Source organism: Pelodiscus sinensis, chromosome 6 (genome assembly GCF_049634645.1).
Source record: "Pelodiscus sinensis isolate JC-2024 chromosome 6, ASM4963464v1, whole genome shotgun sequence".
Taxonomy (NCBI): Eukaryota; Metazoa; Chordata; order Testudines; family Trionychidae; genus Pelodiscus; species Pelodiscus sinensis.
Genome location: NC_134716.1, coordinates 15,587,183 through 15,608,378, shown reverse-complemented (window position 1 = coordinate 15,608,378; position 21,196 = coordinate 15,587,183). Strand labels below are relative to the sequence as shown.

The following is a 21,196-nucleotide window of genomic DNA, read 5'->3' as shown; positions in this document are numbered from 1 at the left end:
CATTATAGAAAGGATGTGGACGCATTGGAGAGGGTGCCGCGGAGGACAATAAAAATGATTAGGGGGCTAGACCACATGACATACGAGGAGAAGCTGAGGGATTTGGGCTTAATTAGTCTTCAGAAGAGAAGAGTCAGGGGGGGATCTGATAGCTGCCTTCAACTTCCTGAAGGGAGATACCCAAGGGGACAAAGAGAGGCTGTTCTCAGTAGTGATGGATGGCAGAACAAGGAGCAATGATCTCAAGATGCAGTGGGGGAGATCTAGGTTGGATATTAGGAACAAATATTTCACTAGGAGCGTAGTGAAGCACTGGAATGGGTTACCTAGGGAGATGGTGGAATTTCCATCCCTGGAAGTTTTTACGTCCCGACTTGACAAAGCCCTGGCTGGTATGATTTAGTTGCAGTTGTCCCTGCTTTGGGCAGGGGGTTGGACTCGATGACCTCCTGATGTCTCTTTCAGCCCTATGATTCTATGATTCTAGGGGAAAGAGTTATGTTGAACAGGAAGCTTGTTTACATGAGTCTTTCTTGTTTTAAGAACCACCCAAATGTTTCCCCACAGAATTACTTTTGCTCATCTCTGGAAGACCGTTCAGGCTGGATTATCTCTTAGGTGCTAAATCTAAAACCAGAAATTCTAAGAGAAAATTAATTTTGCTTTAATGTGATCTTTTAAACATTGTAAGTAGGTTCTCAGACTTTCCATCCTTCCTACCCCAGCCTCAGAAATAAAACCCAAAATCTTGCACTCTTCCCTCTTGCCAACGAGAGTAACTGACTGTCAATTTCCATTGCTGACAGCAGTGTTGCTCCTTGGCAAACAGCAGGGTCAGCTCTGACACAATCAAATAGTTTCCAAGAGGAAAGATGCCACCTCTGAAGTAATAAAGTTCCTGCTGCTCTGAATCTTAAAACCAAATTTCATTCAGAAATCAGAATCAAGCCTTTGGCAGCAGCCCTTATTTTTAACCATACAGTTTGCTTTAAGTACAAGGAGTGGAAAATCACTACATTACTTTTTACCTAACCAAAAACCAAACAAATAAACCTTTTTCTGTAAATTGGAAATCATGTAGCAAAACGTGCTGCAGAATGTGCCCCGGCTTATATTTTATACACTGGTACTAAAACAGCTGAAGTAGTCTAAATAATATTAACTGTTTTAGTTAAAAAAAAAAAAACCCAAAAAACAAAAAACCAAAAAAACCCCCAAAAACCAAAAAAGCCCATGTTGCATACCTGCAACAAAGATCACCTGCTGTCAAAAAATGTGGGGTCCCACAGGCAATCTTTTACATCACATTGTATTTGATCCAAGTAGGTTGGGTTGACAGGATTGCTCATGAAACTTCACCAGCTGGATTTTAATAAGTAGGTGTTATACACCATCTTGTGGCCAAGTAGTGGCAGGTCAATTCATATTTGGTTTATTTTCATAATATTAATACAAGTTTCCTATACAAAGACAGTGGGCCAAATTCAGTCATCCTTAATTTACACCAATGTAAAACAAGAGACAAACAGTCAAAAGCTGCTACAAATCTGGGGAAAACCTTAGCATATCCTCCAGGTTTGGAGAGAAGGGGAAATGCTAGATTTAAAACTAAGGCCATATCTTCACTACTGGGAAGATCAATGTTGCAGTGGATGATCTTCCGGAGTTCAATTTAGTTGGTCTAGACTTGCTAAGTCGAATGCTGAGAGCGACCCCATCGATGCCAACACTCCTCTCAATTCACAAGTAGTAAGGGAAGTCGACAGGAGCGTTTGCTCATGTTGACCTCCCACCGTGATGACTGCCAAAGGTCGAATTAAGGTACATCGACTCCACTACGCAATTAGCATAGCTGGAGTTACATATCTTACTTTGACCTTTCAGGTAAGTATAGACAAGACCTACTGCATTGTCTTTGAGGCTGCAGGCCACATATCCTCATTTTTCATATAAGCTTATCTAATAAGTAGCTGCTAAGGTTTGGAGTTCACTATGCCTCCTGGCTGTTAGAAAGACAGCAGTTAGAATCAAGAAAATTTGTTCTGTGAAGAAGTCAGTGCTACTCTTAAAATTCAACCTACCCTCCTTTTTCATCTGATTCTTTTCCCTCACTTTTCCAATTTTGATAAATTAGCCCCTCTACTTCCTTTTTTTCCTTTGGGTCTCCTTGCCATTCTCGCTTGTTTTTGTGGCGTTCTAATCCATCTTACACATTTTTTTTAAAAACAGACATTGGAAAAACCTCTTTCCTGAAATGATAACATCTTCCATCTTCTGCTGCTTGCCACTGACAGAGTTGCAAAGTGAAGTTTACCTAATTCAGTGGTTTTCACTGGGGGTTTGCAGTCTATGTCTAAGATTAACAAATTGATCCACACATTTATTTGAATTTTGTAGGCATCTGAAGTGAATAAGGAAATGAAACTTACAAGAGTTAGTTTCACTTTACAGGCTTCCTTCCAAGACAATAAAAAGGCTACCCACATCAATCTTTCCAGATTTCCTTCTCCATTTCACACAAGAGAATCAAGTTTTACATTAATTAATACATACACAGAAGCTTAGATGCTCATCAGGGAAGGAATTTTTTTTTCTCTACAACAATGATGACAGATGAAATAAAGAATCAGCATTTGTTATGTTACAGAATTGGACTCCTGGCAGATCTGATTTACTAGGCCAAAGTTGTTCAACTCATGATCCAAAATTCAGCCTTCAAAATATGTCAGCAGCACATGGGAGGCATGCGGCAGGGGAAGGACTCAGGTCCGGCCCTTGCAGGTGTGGACAGAACCCCAGGTATGTGTGTGTGCATGCAGAGATTACCCCGCACTCACCCCCACAACAGTGGCTCATGCAGTTCTGGTTGGGCTTAGCTGCTTGCAATTTGTGATCTCTCAGTGCCGTGCCACTCTGGCACAGGCCAGGTTGTAAGCTACTTGCACAAATTAGGCCTAAGTCCCCCCCTTGTTGTCGTTGGGGGCTAGGTAGACTAGGTCAAACCTGAGTAGCACTGCAATGCTGGAGGTCACAATACCCATGCAAGACAGGAGCCACCACTAAGATACACATGGTGTATGTATTTAATATTTATTACATTAGTGTATACTAACTATTGTGGGTAAGAAATATTTAATAAGATAGATTTTTTTGTACTAAAGCTACTTACTGGGTTGCAACAGGCCAAGGTTTTTGAGTCCAGAAAGGATGAAAACCACTGTAATAGATTCTTCTTGATATGCACTGAAAAGAAGTCAGAGCATAATTTTGGGGTGCAGTTGTGCATGTCGTTTGTGAATATAAAACCAAAAATCAGGTGAGGCCCTTAAAAAAAAACAGGGCCTAAGTTTTAAGTAACTATATTATTTTCTTGAATACGAAACTCAATTGGAGTGAACAAGTTTTCTTTAGTAATTCACAAAACAAACCACTGTGGTAATAATAAAATAATATTAATAAAAAAATAAATTAAGAATCAGTACTAAAAATACTAATAACCCAGCATTACATACTATGCTCAGGATTATCTGTAGGATCCAGTCCAAAATTTAGATAATCAAAAATTCATGGAGGGCAACTGGTATTACAAAGTCATAAACAAAACCTATAGTTCATTACATACAGTATTAGATACAGTATTAAACACTGCAAGCAAAATTTACACATTTTGCTCAAGCAAGAGAAACTTGCATAAGATGCAATTTTCATTTTTAAAAATAGCATCATGCAGCTATTTCTGAACCAGATGAAGGAACTAATTTTAATAAATTTACCAAAGTATCTGTGGTTGACATGTTCTTTTATGGAAAGTCCAAGACACTTTATTACATTTTACATTAGAAAGGGCATAAGATTAAATGGAATGACAGAATGTATGTCAGTAAAGTTGGACAAATGCAAAAGGAGCTTTGAATGTCAGCCTGATGTATCAGAAGCCTTGTTTTCTTGGTGTTCTATATATTATAAAGCAAAAAGAAACAAATGATGCTATACTGCAAACAGCCTTTGGCGCTTCTTAAAATTCTTGAATAGCTTATCAAATTATAATACTTTCTAGTTAATAACTTGTCTTGGAATTAAAAGTTAATTTAATGCACTATACTAGAGACAAGCTTTTAAAAATATTACATAAAGTTTGATGTCAATGTGTTTTTGTTCAATTAATGATAGCATTTTAGAGCCAAGTGTTCAAATATTTTGTAATTGTTACCTAGCTTGCATAAATGTAGAAACTATGCAAGCTAGGAGAGCAACTGCAAAATATTTGAAATACTGGCTCTAAAATGCTATCATTAATTCAGCAACCCATTAAGTCTCGGGGGGCAGTTGTATTAGTCCATAACTTTAAAAGCAATAAGTAGTCCTTTGGCACCTTACAGACAAACAAAAATATATAGAATCATGAGCTTTTGTGGGTAAAACCCATTTCGTATTATTTTAGGCAAACTGCGGAAGACCACACTACATCAGTAACATTTGGCTTCTATTTGACAAAATTTCTGTTTTGGCAACCTTACTTACAATAATCTCTCTCTCTCTATATATATATAAAATCTTTTTCTGCAGGATAACAGTATGATGTCATGCATCACTCTGAATCCCAGTATCTCTCCCTCAGCCACGTGGCCTCCCCATCCCCCAGCAGGCCCTGCGGCCTCCCCCATCCTCCCTGTGCAGCCCCGCCTGGTCCCTTCCCTCCCCTCCCCTCCAGCATGGCTCCAACCCCAGGTGTGGCCAGATGCAGGAGTGGCTTGGGTGGCAGAGTGGGGGAGATGCCTCCCCCAATCTGTGACACCCACTGCCCAGGCACCCAGCCTTGCTTCAAGGCAAGGAGAAAGCTCCTGAGGCCACTGTCCCGTCCCTAAGTACCACACATGGGAAGGAGCCACTGCCTCAACCTGAGCGTCTCACCACACCCCTGCTACTGCCAGCTCCATGCACTGGAGCCCGGATAAAGCCTTAGTACCAAGGGAAAGCACTGCTGCCCAGCAGCACATCCCACAGCGGCTGGCGGTCTACCTGGGACCACGTGTACCCTTGGGCTGGGCAGAAGCTCTCTGGGCTGCTGCACCTGAGGAAAGGGGGGCGAGGTGGCAGGAGATCTCTCCTACCTTTAATTTTTCTTTTTACTGATGTCATGTGACTTTTTGTACTGCGTTTCACCAGCAAGTTGTTTTGATGGCAACTGCACTGGAGCCACTTGTTGATGGTCCCTGCCTCTTGCTCCCGTGTGCTCTCACCTGGGGCAGTGTTTGGGCTCGCTTCACCAGACAGCATGTAAATGCCCTTCCATCTGCACAGGCTTGCCCTTGCAGTTTGCAGGGGGAGGGGGGAGAGGAAGAGCAGAAGTCTGGGAGTTGGACTCATATTGACACTCCTGGCTGCGGGCATAAGGGTGATGGCCTGGTAAAGCCTGTTAAAAGTTTCCTTTCTAACCACTACCGCTCCAGTGAGACCCAAGCCCAGCCCCCAAACTGCCTCCCTCCCACCCACGTGCTGGGCTGCAGCAGCAAGTGGCGCTTCTGCAAGGCACACTGCTTAATGTATCGGAGGAAGGTACTCTGATGTCATGATTATGGGTAAAGTATAAGAACCTAAATAGAATACCAGTGAACAAATACCTGGTATTAACAGTGTTGTTCATGTCTGATGTGACTAACAGTACCAGTGTCCCAAGTGATATAGTACCAGATGGGTAGCCGTGTTAGTCTGAATCTGCAAAAGCGATAAGGAGTCCTGTGGTAGCTTACAGACTAACAGATTTATTGGAGCATAAGCTTTCCTGGGCAAAGACCCACTTCATCAGATGCATCTGATGAAGTGGGTCTTTGCCCAGGAAAGCTTATGCTCCAATAAATCTGTTAGTCTATAAGCTGTCACAGGACTCCTCGCCGCAAGTGATATAGTTCACCATACTATCCTAAAGTGGGAAGGAAGGTAAACACCCGGTGAGGACTGTACATCGGGGTGAAGTCCTCTATCTGGAAGCAAAACATATTAAAACAAAATAAACCTTCAAACTGTTAAGCTTCCTAAACAAAACCAAAGGAAAACTGCATCCAGGAGAATAAGGTGACCACAGACGTATAAGCAACTACAGAATTTCCACACCTCAATGAAAAAACCTCACACTTCAGTTCTCACATCAGATAACTAGACTGCATTACCTATATCCAATATATGTGATTACTAGTTAGAGGTATTCAGTATATTTGCCCCCATCTACCAACATACGTAGTGACACACAACAAGGAATAGCTTCCTTCAATTTCCTTTACCACTTGTGAAATGAGGGTTACCATGAATCGGAGTGACAAGTCCTCCAGCTCAACATTATTTCAAAATAAAGGCTTGAAGTGTAGATCTGCACTGTTATTAAGGGAAGTGTCAGTTATTCCAAAATAACGGTGCTGTGTAGACATACCCTCAGAGAACACATTTCCAGAACATCATTGTTTGGAAGGCCTCCAGGCTTCTAAAAGATGTTGTGGAAACACCTGTGTCCTCTGCAGCTGCTGTGCCCCCCCGTCCATGATGCCCAGGAAAGAAAAAAAAAAATCTTACAATCCCCCACAACGTATTACAATATTAAATTCAACTGAAAGAAATAGGAAAGTAAAGTGTGGGGAGGAGGAGTGACAAGCAGCTGAAGAATTCACTTTCCAACCTCAGAGTACAGGGAAAAAGCAGTTAGTCAGCCTTGTAGATGAATACTGGTTGATTGGCTCCCTCAATTAACTATACCATCATTTTGCAAACACTTGAAATGTCTCAATTCCTTTGGTTTAATGGTATTGTACTGTAGCACAGAAGCAAGCAAAGTTGTAATAGTATACCAAAGATTTTAAAACTGCACATTAAAAAAAAAATTTACACAGCTCTGAAGCTATGGAACAAACCTAATAGGGTAGTGTGTGTCAAATGCTGCCACTAGCAGATTTTTTTTTTTTTTTTGGTGACCTCCAAAGCATGGGCAGAGATTGGGAGGACAAAATAGCAAGATTCTCCCTGCAGTGTCCACATGTTGCTCTTGAGTAACTGTTACCAAGGCAGCAAAATGCACCACCCTAATGCTTGTGTTGGAGCTGCCAGCATGGATCAGCACCTTGTACTATGCAGCTTCCTCAGAGCTCTGGGCAGCAACTCCGGAAACACAAGGTGCTGCTGTGTACAGCAGCTGGAGCATTCAGTCACCTAGGTGTGCCCCTGGGCAATTTACCCTCTCCCTCCTGGCCAGGGCTAGGGAACTTGGGACTCTGCAGGTAGCCAGTGAACTCCCAATTTATCAGTCTCAGTGTGGGCTGTCACTGAAAGGCTATGGAAGGCAGAGATCAGTGTTTCCCTCGCCTGGGATCAGACTCACTATGTACAGTTGCTGTAACTACCCCAGCAACTCAATGGCTGTTGCAAAGCTTGGAAACTCCCAAAAGAGCGAGGGTTCATGCTCTGAGCTCAAGAATAGGAGCAAAGTCTGGATAAAATTGTTGTAAAGATATCCTTTTACCCCCAAAGAAAAAAATGCAAAGCACCTTATTTATGTTTCTATTGTGTTTAGGTCCAGTAAATAATAGAGACTTGTACATTACTTTTTTATTATCAAGTCTACCAAAAAACACACACATACAAATAAATTACAAAGATTTGGGCATGTATGTGTGTGTGCTTTCATTTTCCTAAATAGGATTAATTATCAGCAGGGATTTCCCTACATCCCCCCTATGAGGGTATATACCCCCCTGGATTTCCCCAACTCCCCCTCTCCCCCCCCCCGTTTTGTGAACTATGGCGTCATACAGACCACCTTCACCCTCACGGTCTCACCCCTCATCGGCTCTGACACTCCCCCTGTAAATTCGAACACCACCCCTAATTTCAATTCCTGGGGAGGCTACTGATTATCAAAGTGGACACTAGCAAGAGTTGGTGGTCACATTCTGAGGCCACTAAATTAGTTTTGTGAAATAAGGACGTTACTCATTCTTCAAGAGGAGTGTCCCTAAGGGTGCTCCACTGTGGGTGTCAGTGAGTCTGGCTTCCATGCCTCCATGCCTTGACATCTCGTGTGTATGCCCCCCTCTCCTCAGTTCCTTCTCTATAACCAAGACCACACCAAAGACTCTTTAATAGTGGGGAGGCAAGTGGGTAGTGAGCATCCACAGAGACACTCATCTTGAAGAACATCAGTTACTGCACAGGTGAGTAACTTTCTCTTCGAAAGAGAGATGTCCCTATGGGTGGTCCACTTTAGGTGACTGTAAAGCAGCATTTATTAAGGAGATAAGGGACTTCAGATTGGGCAGAAAACTAAAGTCAGCATTCTTTCACCAGAGCAATGTCAAACAGCTGGTCTCGGGAGAACTAATAGTGTATTATGAAGGTATGTTCAGAGGCCTATGTGGCAGCTCTACAAATGTCTGCAATTGGAACCTTCCATAGATAGGCTATAGAAGTAGAAACCACTCTGGCGGAGTGTGCTTGAAGAGAAGTAGGAGTGTTCATTTTGTTCCATTGATATCATAATAGGATACAGTTGGATATATAGTATGAGAGTCTCTGAGAAGAAAGTTTTGCCTTTATTTGTGGTCTGCTATGGATATGAAAAGTTTGGGTGAGAATCTGAAGGGCTTTGTGCTGTTGAGATAAAAGGATAATGCTTTGTGTAGGTCAAAAGTGTGCACAATGGTTCAAAAGTGTTGGCATGTGGCTTAGGGAAGAAAGTGTAAAAGTGAACAGTTTGATTATTATGGAAGGAAGAATGAACTTTTGGTAGGAACTTTAGATGTGCCCAGAGGGAAATGTTATCCTTAAAGAATATGGTATATGGTAGTTCTGCCATGAATGCTGCAATTTCTCCTAGTTATGATGGCTACTAAGAATGCTGTCTTCATAGATAAGTGTAGGAAGAAACAGGTTGCCATTAGTTTGAATGGTTGACGTGTTACAGAGTGGAAGACCATGTAGAGGTCCTATAGTTCAGTACGTGGTTTAATGTCTGGATAGATGGCATGGAGACCCTTAAGGAATCTTTGTCACCGGGTGTGCAAATATGGAACTGTCATCTATTTTAAGATGAAACATTGTGATGACTGCCAGGTGTACCTTAATGGAGCTGACGGAGAGACCAGATTTCCTAAGGTAGAGAAGATAGTCCAGTAAGAGGTGCTGAGATAGGAGGGATGTATTTGCTGCAGCAGCAGTGGGAGAAGAGTGTCCATTTGTGGAAGTAGGTTTTTGCATCTTTGGACCAGTTCCCAAGCACTCTTACTCCTGAGAACCATAGAGGTACCACACTTTGAGGGGCAACATGTGAAGGTTAGGGTGCTGTGTCTGTGTTGCAGGCTGATAGGTGTTAGTGGTAGAGTGACTGGAGGAAAGTAAGACATCCTGGTGGGGAAGGGGTTCCATAGTTAACTGTGCCAGGATAGAACTATAAGTATTACAGTAACTTTGTACATTCAATTTCCTGTATCACTCTGTTGAGTAATGTTATTGGTATGGATGTGAAAGTGTAACCTTAACAGATGAGTCTGGCTTAACATGCCGGGAGGGCGGGAGAGAGGAAGGCGGGAGAGAGGAAGGCGGGAGCTGGTACGTGCAAGGAGATGGCTTAAAAGCCAGCTCCCAGCTTGCACCAGCTCTGGGGAGCACCTGCTCCCCACCTGTAACCACTGAATTTTTCAGCAATTACAGGATTACTTCATGAAATGCATTTTAACATCCCTGGTTATTGGTGGGAAGGCAAAAAGAAGAGCACATTCCCCTCATATCAGGAACACATCTCCCCTAGAATGTTTGCCCAGTCCTGCTTTGTAACAGAAGTTCAATAGATTGATTCTGGGGTAACCCGCAACCTCGAAGATTGGGTGATGACTTCTGTATGGGTGATGATTCCCGTTTGTGTTACTGGGGGAAAGAGCTGCCCAGTGCATCTGCAGTGGTGCTGAGTCTATTCTTAGAGAGAGACATTCTGTCTGTCCCCCTCAGTAGCTGGAGCGAAACTGCCCCAGAGACAAAGGAGGGAAAAACCAAAAATTCCTTTGTCCCATTTTGAAATTCCTACCTACATTCCTACTGGCCAACTCTACCTGGGTTAGGTATAGTTAACCCCTTAGTCCCCAGCCTGCTGGCTAACCCTCATGATCATGACATAGGTAACGAAGAACAAATTTTCAATTTGAGGAACATTGTAGAGCTCTGTCTCAGGCCAAGGATGGTAGAGAAGGAACTGGGGGGGGGGGGGGGGGGGGGGGGAAGGCACATACAATGTCAACACTAAGGCATGAGAGTCAAGCACCACGCCCACACAGCCTTCAAGGACACTGTTCTAAAAATCTCTGATCAAAGGTCCAGGGGTGCACTAACACCTAGAGTGGAATATCCACATGGACATCTCTCAAAGAAAAAACCATGTATTAGGATACCAATTTGCAATCCTAGCAAACATTGGCTCTGATCCTGTAATCCTTCAGTTTGCACAACTTATACTGACTGCAAGATTTCTTCTCGAAAAAGGGATGTAAATTAGACATCCACTGTAATCCCCAGGTCCTTTTCTACAGAACTGTTTCTTAGCCAGTCGGTCCTAGCCTGTAACAATGCTTGGGATTCTTCTGTCCCAAGTGCAGGACTCTACACTTGTCCTTGTTGAACCTCATCAGATTTCTTGTGGCCCAATCTTCCAACTTGTCTAAGTCACTCTGGACTCTATCCCTGCCTTCCAGCATGTCTACCTCTCCCCCTAGCTTAGTGTCATCTGCAAACTTACTGAGGGTGCAATACATCCCCTCACCCAGGTCATTAATAAAGATGTTGAACAAAATCGGTCCCAGAACCAAACCTTGGGGCACTCCGCTAGAAACCGACCACCATCCTGACATCAAACCATTGATCACTACCCGCTGGGTAAAAAGCTTCCTATGTTCAACAGGTAAATAGATTTGCATTCCCTTTATACATATACAAGTTAAAAGCGATAAACATTTTTCCCTTCACATTTTTACTGTTTTATTCACTGAACAGGACAAATTTATCTAAGTTTTTTCCCCCTTAAAGTCATTATTTTATTTGCATATAGACATTTTTAGTCAGCTGATTTTGCCTGGAAGTCATGACTACCTGATTTGAAACACTAGTTTTGAAACATCTATATGCTATAGAACTACAATCCAGTATCTTGACTGAACTAATTCAGCCCTTATCCTCCTGATGGTGAAATGTACAGAACTCAATTATTTAGGGTCATTGGCTCAAACTTAAAAACAGGGGTTTCCTCTCCCCTCTACCATTAAAAATTTCATAGCACTTTATATAAATGTAGGACAATCCCTCAGTATCTTTGGCCAATAGGGTCCTCTCCTCACTCTAGTGAACATTTAACTAACTGTTACCTCCAAAACCCATGAAATAGCTATATTTCCAGTAGTGGATGAAGAGATGATGAGACTCCTTTACATGTCTAGAACATGATGTTACAAAGCATTTAGGTCACTGACTCCCACAAAAATAGTAGGCACTCAGCATAGGCTCAGGGTCATAGTTTATAAAGGGCTTCAAGATTCGTGTAAGATAAAAGTGGTATGTGTACAAAAATAAAGCCTGGAAAATATAAGTATTAATATCAATTGCAACACATGTATAGATGAAAATATTCCTCTAAATCAGAATTTTTTATAATGGCACCTTAAAAACACACATCACAAATACACACACACTCACAAACTTAAGCTCTTAAAACAAACATATAGTCTGATAAGGATCTCATACAACTTTGGCAAAAATGATCAAAGTTGTTTCTATTTTAATCTATTCTCTTTAGTCCTGATTCTGCAATCAGATCAGTGCAGCCAGACTTCGATGTCTGGGCAGTGTCACAAGGACTTCACTAGGACTGCATGGGCTCAAGAAGCCATCTGTGTGGTTGAGTTTGCAGAATCAGGGCTTAAAGGCAAATGCAATTCCCTTGCAAGATCTCTACATAGTTAATTTCTCATTTAACTGGCAATTAAATAGAACCTTCTGGATGCTCATCATCCAGAAGGGTGTATATCATTTTAGTATCAACTTAAACTTTCTTTTTATTAACAGAATATCACAATGGCTTAGTTTTGATACAACTGATTTGTGGTAGGTATAAAGGAAATTATTTAATAGAAAATGAAGAGGCTAACAACTGTGAAGGGGTGTCTTCCAGACATTTACAATACAACTTTGTCTTCAGTATTAAAAGTGTTAGTATAGGTTTGCAAAATTGCACCCTAACAATACCACTCATACTGGCGTCAACCAATTTAGCCATTAGAGTAAAGACCTAAGGGGGTATTGGGCTCCTTTGTGCTTCTGTGAACTCATGACATAAGTATAGGAAAGCAAAACGGCTTTCAAATTGTTGATTTTTTAGTTTTTTAAGTAGCTTTTAATAAAGTGTTTTTTTAATACTCACTGACTGACTGATTCAACTCCGGTCTTATCTCCACCATGGTCTGCCTCTTCATCAGTATCAGAATCAGCATCATTCTCACCTTGACACATAAAATTTCAGCTTATAAGAATATAGCAAAGTGGTGCCTTCCTACTTGCTTGGACAAAATTAATTTTTGCAAATAACTCCAAAGTCAACCGTGTCATTTTTCCAATCGAAGAAGATGTTCTAAGAAAACAAGTTACTTACCTTTTGTAACTGTTGTTCTATGAAATGTGCTGTTTATGCCCATTTGGAAGGCTTTTTTCCACTAGTGGTATCTTTCAAGTCGGCAGTGGAGTCCCCTAGAGTAGTGCATGCACGGCATGGTATAAACTCAGTCAGCATTCCATCCCCTCAGTTCTTTTTCCTGTCTTTCTGACAGAGGGGAAGTTGGTGGGATTTGGAATGGACATGAGCAACACATCTTGAAGAACAGTTACATAAAGTAAGTAACTTATTTTTCTTTGAGTGATTGCTGGCCCACAGTGTAATGATTTGCTGAATCTAGGAAAGGGGTAATAGAAGCCAGGAAAATCATACAGCACTTGAACGTTTTGATGATCAAGTTCGGATTTCAAAGATTCATAATGGGCCTGAGCCTGCGCTTGGCCTTGGGGATAAGGAAATACTGGGAATAGAAACCCCTCCCCCTGAATTCCTGAAGAACCTGTTCTATCACCTCTAATGCCAGGAGGGACTGAACCACCTGACTGAGTTGCTTGTGAGGGTTCCTGAAGAGGGATGGGAGAAGGCTGGGGGTGGGGGAAAGAGGGCAGAGAACTGGATGGTATATCCCACACCTCTACCATGCTGAGGATCTAATGGTCTGAGGTAATACTGGCCCAGAATAGTAGACGTGGGATAGACAATTGCTAAATTGGAAGAGGGAGAGTGAGGGAGATCCGGGAACTGCACTGGTGCTCTGTTCTTGTGTGCACCCTCCAAAGTTGGTCTTAGGGCTAAGAAGCAGTTTGGAGTGGCCCTGGCTGGAAGACAAATAGGAAGGCTGCCAGCGACCACTATTTCTGTCACATCTACAGGAGTAGTCCTGCCCATGCAGACTCTGGGGAAAACATAGGGCAGCTGATGCTTAAAACAACTTACACTAATCTCACTCTCTCTCAGTTCAAGGATTGAAACTCCTGCAGATACTGCACTTATCTGAAAGTGCCCTTCACCTAAACACTTGAGGCAAGCATACGTGGATCCCCTCCAAGCATAGACTTGCCACAAGCGACAGTCCTTAAACTCCCACTGCATACCCCCAGGGACAACTGGAGCAAGAAACAAAAAAGTAACTATTAACTAACAACCCCCTTAACTAATGAATTATAAATGAAGAACAGGTAAGAGGGAAAAAAAAAAAACCAGCTAGGGTTTTCTTACAGAAAAAAAGACCAAGCACTCCAATGACCAATGGAGGTAAGAAGGAATTGTGGGCCAATATATACCATGCCATGCAGGCGCCATGCTAGGGGGCTCCTCAGTTGGCCTGACAGGTACCTCCGGGGGAAAAAAGTCTGCTGCTGATTGTGCATGTGACATGCACACGCCTACTGGAATGCACATGAGCAATCACTCAAAAAATTAAAATTTACCCAAAAGAACAATTTCTGAAACAGCTGCTGCCCACAAACTCAGTCTAATTTGAACAATCTTTTGATTATCCATTATCTTAAATGAAAATTCAGTTAGTTAAGGGAAATTCCAGATTTTTTTCTGTATTAAGAATAAGGGCAATGAAAAGCAAATAATCATTTCAAAACTCTCTGCATTACATAAGGTTCTCAGTGGGCTTCCTAAGAACACTCATTCAGAGGACCTTGGCATCACCTGCATCCAAAGGGGAGTTCAACATTGGCACAAAAAAGTTAGCAATAAACAAGCCAATGTTGAAGGAATTTAGCACACAGACCAAGGAAAATACCTAGGTCAGACACAGTGGTACCATCTGTGACTACACGGATGTAATAGCTGAGAGTCCCCAAATAAGGAGTGCAAAAGAGGCTGCAGACACTATTCCAGCTCATGGGTATGAATGCAGCTACATAGAAACTATTCTGTGTAACTCTGGGGACTGTTACATAGCACAGCCACATAAAACTCAATTACAACACACTAAACTGTAGCTTGTCCCAAGTGCTTGAACAAGAAAATTATGACACCCCATTACTCCCCAGTACAGGCCACATAAGCATGCCTCAGAGCAAGAGACAGAAAGCCTATACAGGATTACAATAAACCTTCATGCATTGGGTGGAGAACTAGGTGGAACTCCAGCACAGCTCAGCTGGCACAGCAGGGGATGTATTGGGCTACTCATATAAAAGCAAATTAAGTTCTTCTGTAGCAAGTGAAGATCCAAGGATTCTCTTCCTGCTCTCGCCCTGGGTCAACACAACTACATTCAGTCCATAGCAAAGGGTAGTGAGAAGATTCTCATTCTAGCCCAATGACTTCATACAACTAGGGATGTAAAAATCCCTAGGCAGGGGGTTAATCAGTTAAATGATTAAAATAATATTGTTTAACTAGTTAACCATCCCGCCATAGTGCAGCTCTGGCTGGGTCTACTGTGGCCAGCTCTGGCCCAGCCAGATAACCAGTTATTGGGTAAGCAGACTGATAGGCCTACTGCTTAGTGGGTAATCGGTTAACCTCTTGAATCCCTAACAACCACCACAAATTTTGCTTGAGCAAACAACTTAGAGCTTGTCAGAAAAACTAATTGTTTCCTTGCAGAAAATTTAGATGAAAATGAAAAATCTGTTTTTCTTAGAAGATTTCAATGGAAAATTTATAGTTCTTGTTGAAAGTCTGATAACTGAAAACTTTAGGCTGAACACTTAAAAACTTCCATTCAGAAAAATCAAAATTAACTCTATTGCGTTGGATAAGTTCAACTTTAAACTGGGTTGATAGAGGACAACCACAGGGATTCAGAGAGCAGCAGTTCAATGTCAAATTAACAAAAAAGGAAATAAGCCAATTTGAAAATGTCAAAACTTTATACTTTTAGGAGTTATTTGGCAAGAAGCAAAGTCTCACACAGAATACACTTTTCATGAAAGTCTATTCTGTCAATAACCTTATCCATAAAAATTTTTTTTTGAACAAACCTAGATATATCACACCAGATGACCTTAGAAAAATGTGGTTATCCATCAACTGGAATTAACTGAAGAGCTCTCTATCATCTTATTACATAGAGTTTAGTAAATATATATATATATTTAACCAGATAATTAATATTTTAGAGCACTGGAAATTTATTCCCTTTCAGGCAATTCATTTTAAGAGATTTCTGAGGATGATTTGATATGCAGAAAAAAAAAATCTATCTTTAAGGTTGATCCATTAACTGGGCACTGTTGTATAATTAAAGATCTAAATCTGTAGAACTAACCAGAATAAAAAATGAAAAGCTAGTTCTTACCTTCAAGGATTTTCAGAAGTTTTTTCTCGGATAGAAGTTCTAACTGATCCAGGCAAAGCCTTTTGATTTCTTCCATGGAACAATTCTAGAAGAGTGAAGCATTAAAACAAAAAAACGTGCATTCTTAATCCACATACCCAAGGAGAGGAATATATGCAAGCAACTACAAACCCTACTTTCATACAAAAATTAAACAATTGTTTTCTTTAAAGTAAAAGAAAGAATCTGAAATCATTTTGGGAGTTGCAGATTAATAAAATCTGAAAAAATAATACTCTCTTTTCATCCCACTGCAGAAGTATTCTGAATTCTTGCTGAAGACCTGATGATCTCTATCCTCTCTGATCCCAACTACAAATGTAACATGAACATTCCAGCCATTTCAGCTCTACCTGCTGCATGTTTTCATTAACAAAACTAGGAGGGATACATCACCTAGATTTCAGGTCTTGTAAAGTTCAGCTCCTTTTTTGCTAGGATACACCTTGCAGAGATATCACAGACATCAGATAACTACAAAGGAGCGATACGTCAATTTGCACAGTAGATAGATATTGGGAGAGATTTTCAAAGTTAGTACAGGCAGTCCCCGGGTTACGTACAAGATAGGGACTGTAGGTTTGTTCTTAAGTTGAATTTGTATGTAAGTCGGAACTGGTACATATTGTAGGGGAAACGCTAGCCAAACATTTGTTTTAGTTTTGGATAGCATAGGGAAAGGTTAACTCCCCTCTAATGTTTGTTTTGCTGTCTGTTCCCCTGTTCAGAAGATTTCACATCTATTTCTGTCCCTGTGACAAACTCAGGACTAAAGGAGTAACTCATCAAATACCAAACAGCTCTGCACCATGCTTTGAGCTAATAGCTTTATTTCCACACACCACCCAGGGTTCTAGGAGGAGGGTCCTTTTTTTGCTAACATGAGGCCAGCACTTTGTTTGTTTTGGTGGAGTCTTTGTTTGCCCAGGGAGCCCAGCATGTATAGAGGGGAGGAGGGGCAGAGAGGCTGCTTTTGTCTGCTGTTCCGCAGCCTGTTGCTCAGGGGAGGGGGCAGCCTGTTGCTGGCAGGGGGGTGGGGGGGGCAGCGGGCGTGGGGAGGCACTTTTCCTCTGCCCAGCAGCTCTGCGGGACCCCAGTCGGAGCCGGCCCGAGGAGGAGGAGGAGGATCCTAGGACCCAGGTGAGCGAGCCCCGGGAATGCTGCTGCGCATGTGCGGGAGTTGCCTCACTCCGTTCGTATCTAGGGATCCGACGTAAGTCGGATCCACGTAAGTCGGGGACTGCCTGTAGTTAACAATAAAAAAATAAAAACTGACAAAATTTAAAGATACAATTTCTGAAAAAATGATACAATATTAAAGTGTCCATTAACTAATCTTCCTGTAGATTCTGGGATGGTTGTGACATCTCAATAAAATGCAAGCTAGTACTATGGAGCAGAAGCTGGTAACATGTACCTTGTTTTGTCCCCAACTAGCAGCTGAATAACAAAGCAGCTTAAATTTGCAAAGACTTTAAGCCAATAGAGCTGCACCTTCTAGCTCAGGCAGTAAAGTCTTATACTTTTGGATCCATAGGTTCTGGATTCAATTCCTGTTGCCAGTGACCCATGCAGGGGCATCAAGGCATGTAAGACAAACAGGATGGCAAGGATCTGAAAAGTGATTTTAAGAGAAGAGAACATATGTAACATATACTTAACACTCTTAATGGATAGCTATATGAAGAATTAAGCCTATATTAGCAAAGTGCATGGAATTTCTAGCTTTTGTAGAAAAGCTTAGCTACCATATTTTCTGGCAAGGATAAAGTCCCTTGAAAATAATAAAGATTATTCTAAATCACAGATTATTAAAACTGCCAGGCACAGCACAGCCTTACCTATAATTCATTACTATATTTCAATGGGGTTGCCAGATGTCCGGTTTTCGCTCAGTTATTTGGGTCCCCCATCTGGTTAAAAAAAACCCAGAAAATACCAGACATGTGAAATGTCCAACATTTCCTGTTTCCCTTGGACGGAAACCTGGCGGGGACAATTTTCCTCTGCCATGTCTGGCAGGGCCACTTAAAGGTGCAGCACCTTTTTTTTTTTTTTTTCCCGCTCAACAACTTTGGTCTCCCCCTCCCCTTTTTTTCTCAACAGAATTTTTTCCAGGAGATTTTTTTTTGGAGGGGCGGGTTGCGGGGGAGAGGTTGTTTGCTATTTTTTGTTAAACCATCTGGCAACCCTATATTTAAAAACCTGTGGCATCAAACAGCACTGCAAGGATGACATTTTTTGTGTCTATCTTTTTGTTTTGAACTGCATTACATTCATTTTACTCAATGTCTCAGACTTAAAAGCCATTCCTTTAACCTTTGTAGGTCACATTACAAGATGTACATTTCCAGAATACTGTTTTTTTAAAAGGAAATATCAGAGGGGGAATCCTAAATATCAGAGGGGGAACCGTGTTAGTCTGAATCTGCAAAAGTGGCAAGGAGTCCTCAGCTAAAACCTCTCCAACGCATCATTAGTGATCTACAAATCATCCTGGACAATGATTCCTCACTTTCACAGGCCTTGGGAGGCAGGCCAGTCCTTGCCCACAGACAACCTGAAGCATATTCTCACCAGCAACTACACACCGCACCATAACAACTCGAACTCAGGAACCAATCCATGCAACAAACCTCAGTGCCAACTCTGCCCACATATATACACCAGCAACACCATCACAGGACCTAACCAGATCAACCATACTGTCACTGGTTCATTCTCCTGCACATCTACTAATGTAATATATGCCATCATGTGCCAACAATGCCCCACTGCTATATACATCGGCCAAACTGGACAGTCCCTATGTAAAAGAATCAATGGACACAAATCTGATATTAGGAATGGCAACATACAAAAACCTGTAGGAGAACACTTCAATCTCCCTGGACACACAATTGCAGATCTAAAGGTAGCCATCCTGCAGCAAAAAAAACTTCAGGATCAGACTTCAAAGAGAAACTGCTGAGCTACAGTTCATCTTCAAGTTTGACACAATCAACTCAGGATTAAACAAAGACTGTGAATGGCTTGCTAACTACAAAAGCAGCTTCTCCTCTCCTGAAATTCACACCTCCAGATCAGCTACTAGAAGTGGGCCTTATCCTCTCTGATTGGATCCACCTCGTCATCTCCAGCCTGATTCTGGCCTGCATATTTATACCTGCCTCTGGAAATTTCCACTACATGCATCTGACGAAGTGGGTCTTTGCCCACGAAAGCTTATGCTCCAACACTTCAGTTAGTCTATAAGGTGCCACAGGACTCCTCGCCACTAACCCTAAATGACAACAAACACTTCAATTTTAGAAACCAATTGAACAATTTTAGTTTTTTCTTCAGAAGAGACTACTAATCTTATCAAATTGTATGTTCCTTGTTTTCGTTAGTTTAAAAAGGAACTAAATGTTCCCTACAGTGTGAACATTCCAAGTTAATGTTCACTTGTGACCTAGATGCCAGACCTCAAGCAGACAACATAAACCAGTCACTCATTCTACAGAATGTTCTAATAATAAATTAAAGAGAGTCATGTCTTACTGTAGCAACTTTGGTATGACAAAATTATGCTCTATTACTGTTTACCATAGAATTTTAATATTGAATTACATAGAAAACATTTAAACAGCTTTACAAATATAGAAATCAAGCCTCATTATTAATTAGCTCTACTGTAATAAGTCTATACAAGAAGAAACTCTTCAACCCAACTATGAAATGTTGTCATCTCTATATACCACAGCGATAAGCATGGTATCGTAACAAAGTATAGTGACTTCTTAACAATGCATAGCAATACTATGCAACATTTTAGGGCAGGGGTGGGCAGTAATTTTTGCAGGGGATAAGTTGTTCAAGGCTGGCTCCAGGATCCTGAAAGGGATGGGGCTGGAGACTAGAGAGAGTGTGTGTATGTGTGAGAGACAGAGACTTTGTGACACAGATTGTGTGTAAGGCAGATATCATGAGTGTGTATGCTTGTGTGTGTGTGTCTGTGCGCGCGTGCAGGAGCAAGAGAGACAGCGACTGGGTGTCTGTGTGTGTATGCACAGAGACAGGGTGTGGCACAGACTGGGTATGCAACACAGAGACTATGTGCGTGACAGATTATATGTGTGCTAGTGCTGCTGGGTAAGTTTCTGAGAAATGCCATGTGCTGTCTCTTTAAGACAGGGTAAAGCTGTCCTGCTCTGTAGTCTCCCACTCCATGCTCTGCATAGATGGGATTGATGATGCAGGGGGTTGTGTTTGTGTGTGTAAGAGAGAGAACAAGATGGTTGCTGAAGAAATCCTAGAAACAGTGCATGCCTCTTAAGACAGGCACTAATCTCAGTCATTCATCATCCATATTTCAGACAGCAGCAATTCTGTTAGGTATGCTCCTCTCCCCACAATCCCTGCTCTGAAGAGATGCATACAGGAGCAGGGGGACACCCAGACTTCAGTACTCCTCTCCTCTCTGCATACCTTAGCAGGAGGGTCCAGAGAGCAGGTTGACTGCAGGATGGAGCAATGAGTGTGTGTGGGGGGTAGGGGTAGCTCAACACAGGCTGCCAGTTGTACAATACGCATGCTCTGCATGAAGTGAATACAACATCCACCTGGAATTCTAGGATGAATTTATCTGAACAGAATAAAACTAGTGAATGTGACTCATTTATTGGGATTAACATGTCTATTCTTAAAAATGTTGCCATAGGATCTTTAAATGACAAGTTTCACACCTCATCTTTGTGAAGACTGAATAGGGATAAAAAAAAATTAAAGAGGACTGTACCATAGTGGAAAGTTAGTATATTTAAAATTTCATATATCTATTGCTCAAGAGGTATGCAGGCTGCTGTAACATACATACATCTGGAAATTCACTGGACTGACCTGAAGCAAACAGTTCTGCCCTTCAAGTACTAAAGAGTTAAGTATATTTCAATACCTTCAAAACATCAGGCAGCATTTTCTGCAGTTTCTTTTCCCCTATGACACAGAAGCACTGATGAAGCATTTCTTTTTTGTCTGCAATGTAGAAACTAACTGGCTTTAGTGACACACTGAGGTCGAGTCCGCCTTCTTCTATGTCGCTGTGCTCTTCATCTAATTCCTCTTTTTCTGCAGATGGCACAGTACATTTTATTTCCTAAAATTAAAAGATATTAAAAGGCTTGAAAAAATAAAATTAATGGGCATTATCTCTTTAAAAAGTCAAGAAAGGAGGAAAGATCTTACAACTGTGTCTGCTTCAGCAATACAGTTCTTACTCT

The 21,196-nt window shown here is 41.5% G+C and overlaps 1 protein-coding gene and 1 long non-coding RNA gene across 2 annotated transcripts in view; one reads left to right on the top strand and one right to left on the bottom strand.

Annotated features, from left to right (window-relative positions):
- CAAP1 (caspase activity and apoptosis inhibitor 1) overlaps positions 1-21,196 on the bottom strand; it is a 34,632-nt gene that overhangs the window by 11,046 nt on the left and 2,390 nt on the right. The window contains exons 2-4 of the mRNA XM_075931466.1: positions 20,872-21,072; positions 15,897-15,981; positions 12,440-12,518 (exon numbers count right to left, since the gene is read on the bottom strand). Coding sequence (XP_075787581.1) covers positions 12,440-12,518; positions 15,897-15,981; positions 20,872-21,072 — 365 coding nt within the window. The remainder of the gene's footprint in view (positions 1-12,439; positions 12,519-15,896; positions 15,982-20,871; positions 21,073-21,196) is intronic.
- LOC142829807 (uncharacterized) lies at positions 16,989-18,705 on the top strand. Its single transcript, XR_012904609.1, has 2 exons — positions 16,989-17,075; positions 18,263-18,705. It is a non-coding gene; the product is annotated as an uncharacterized LOC142829807 (long non-coding RNA).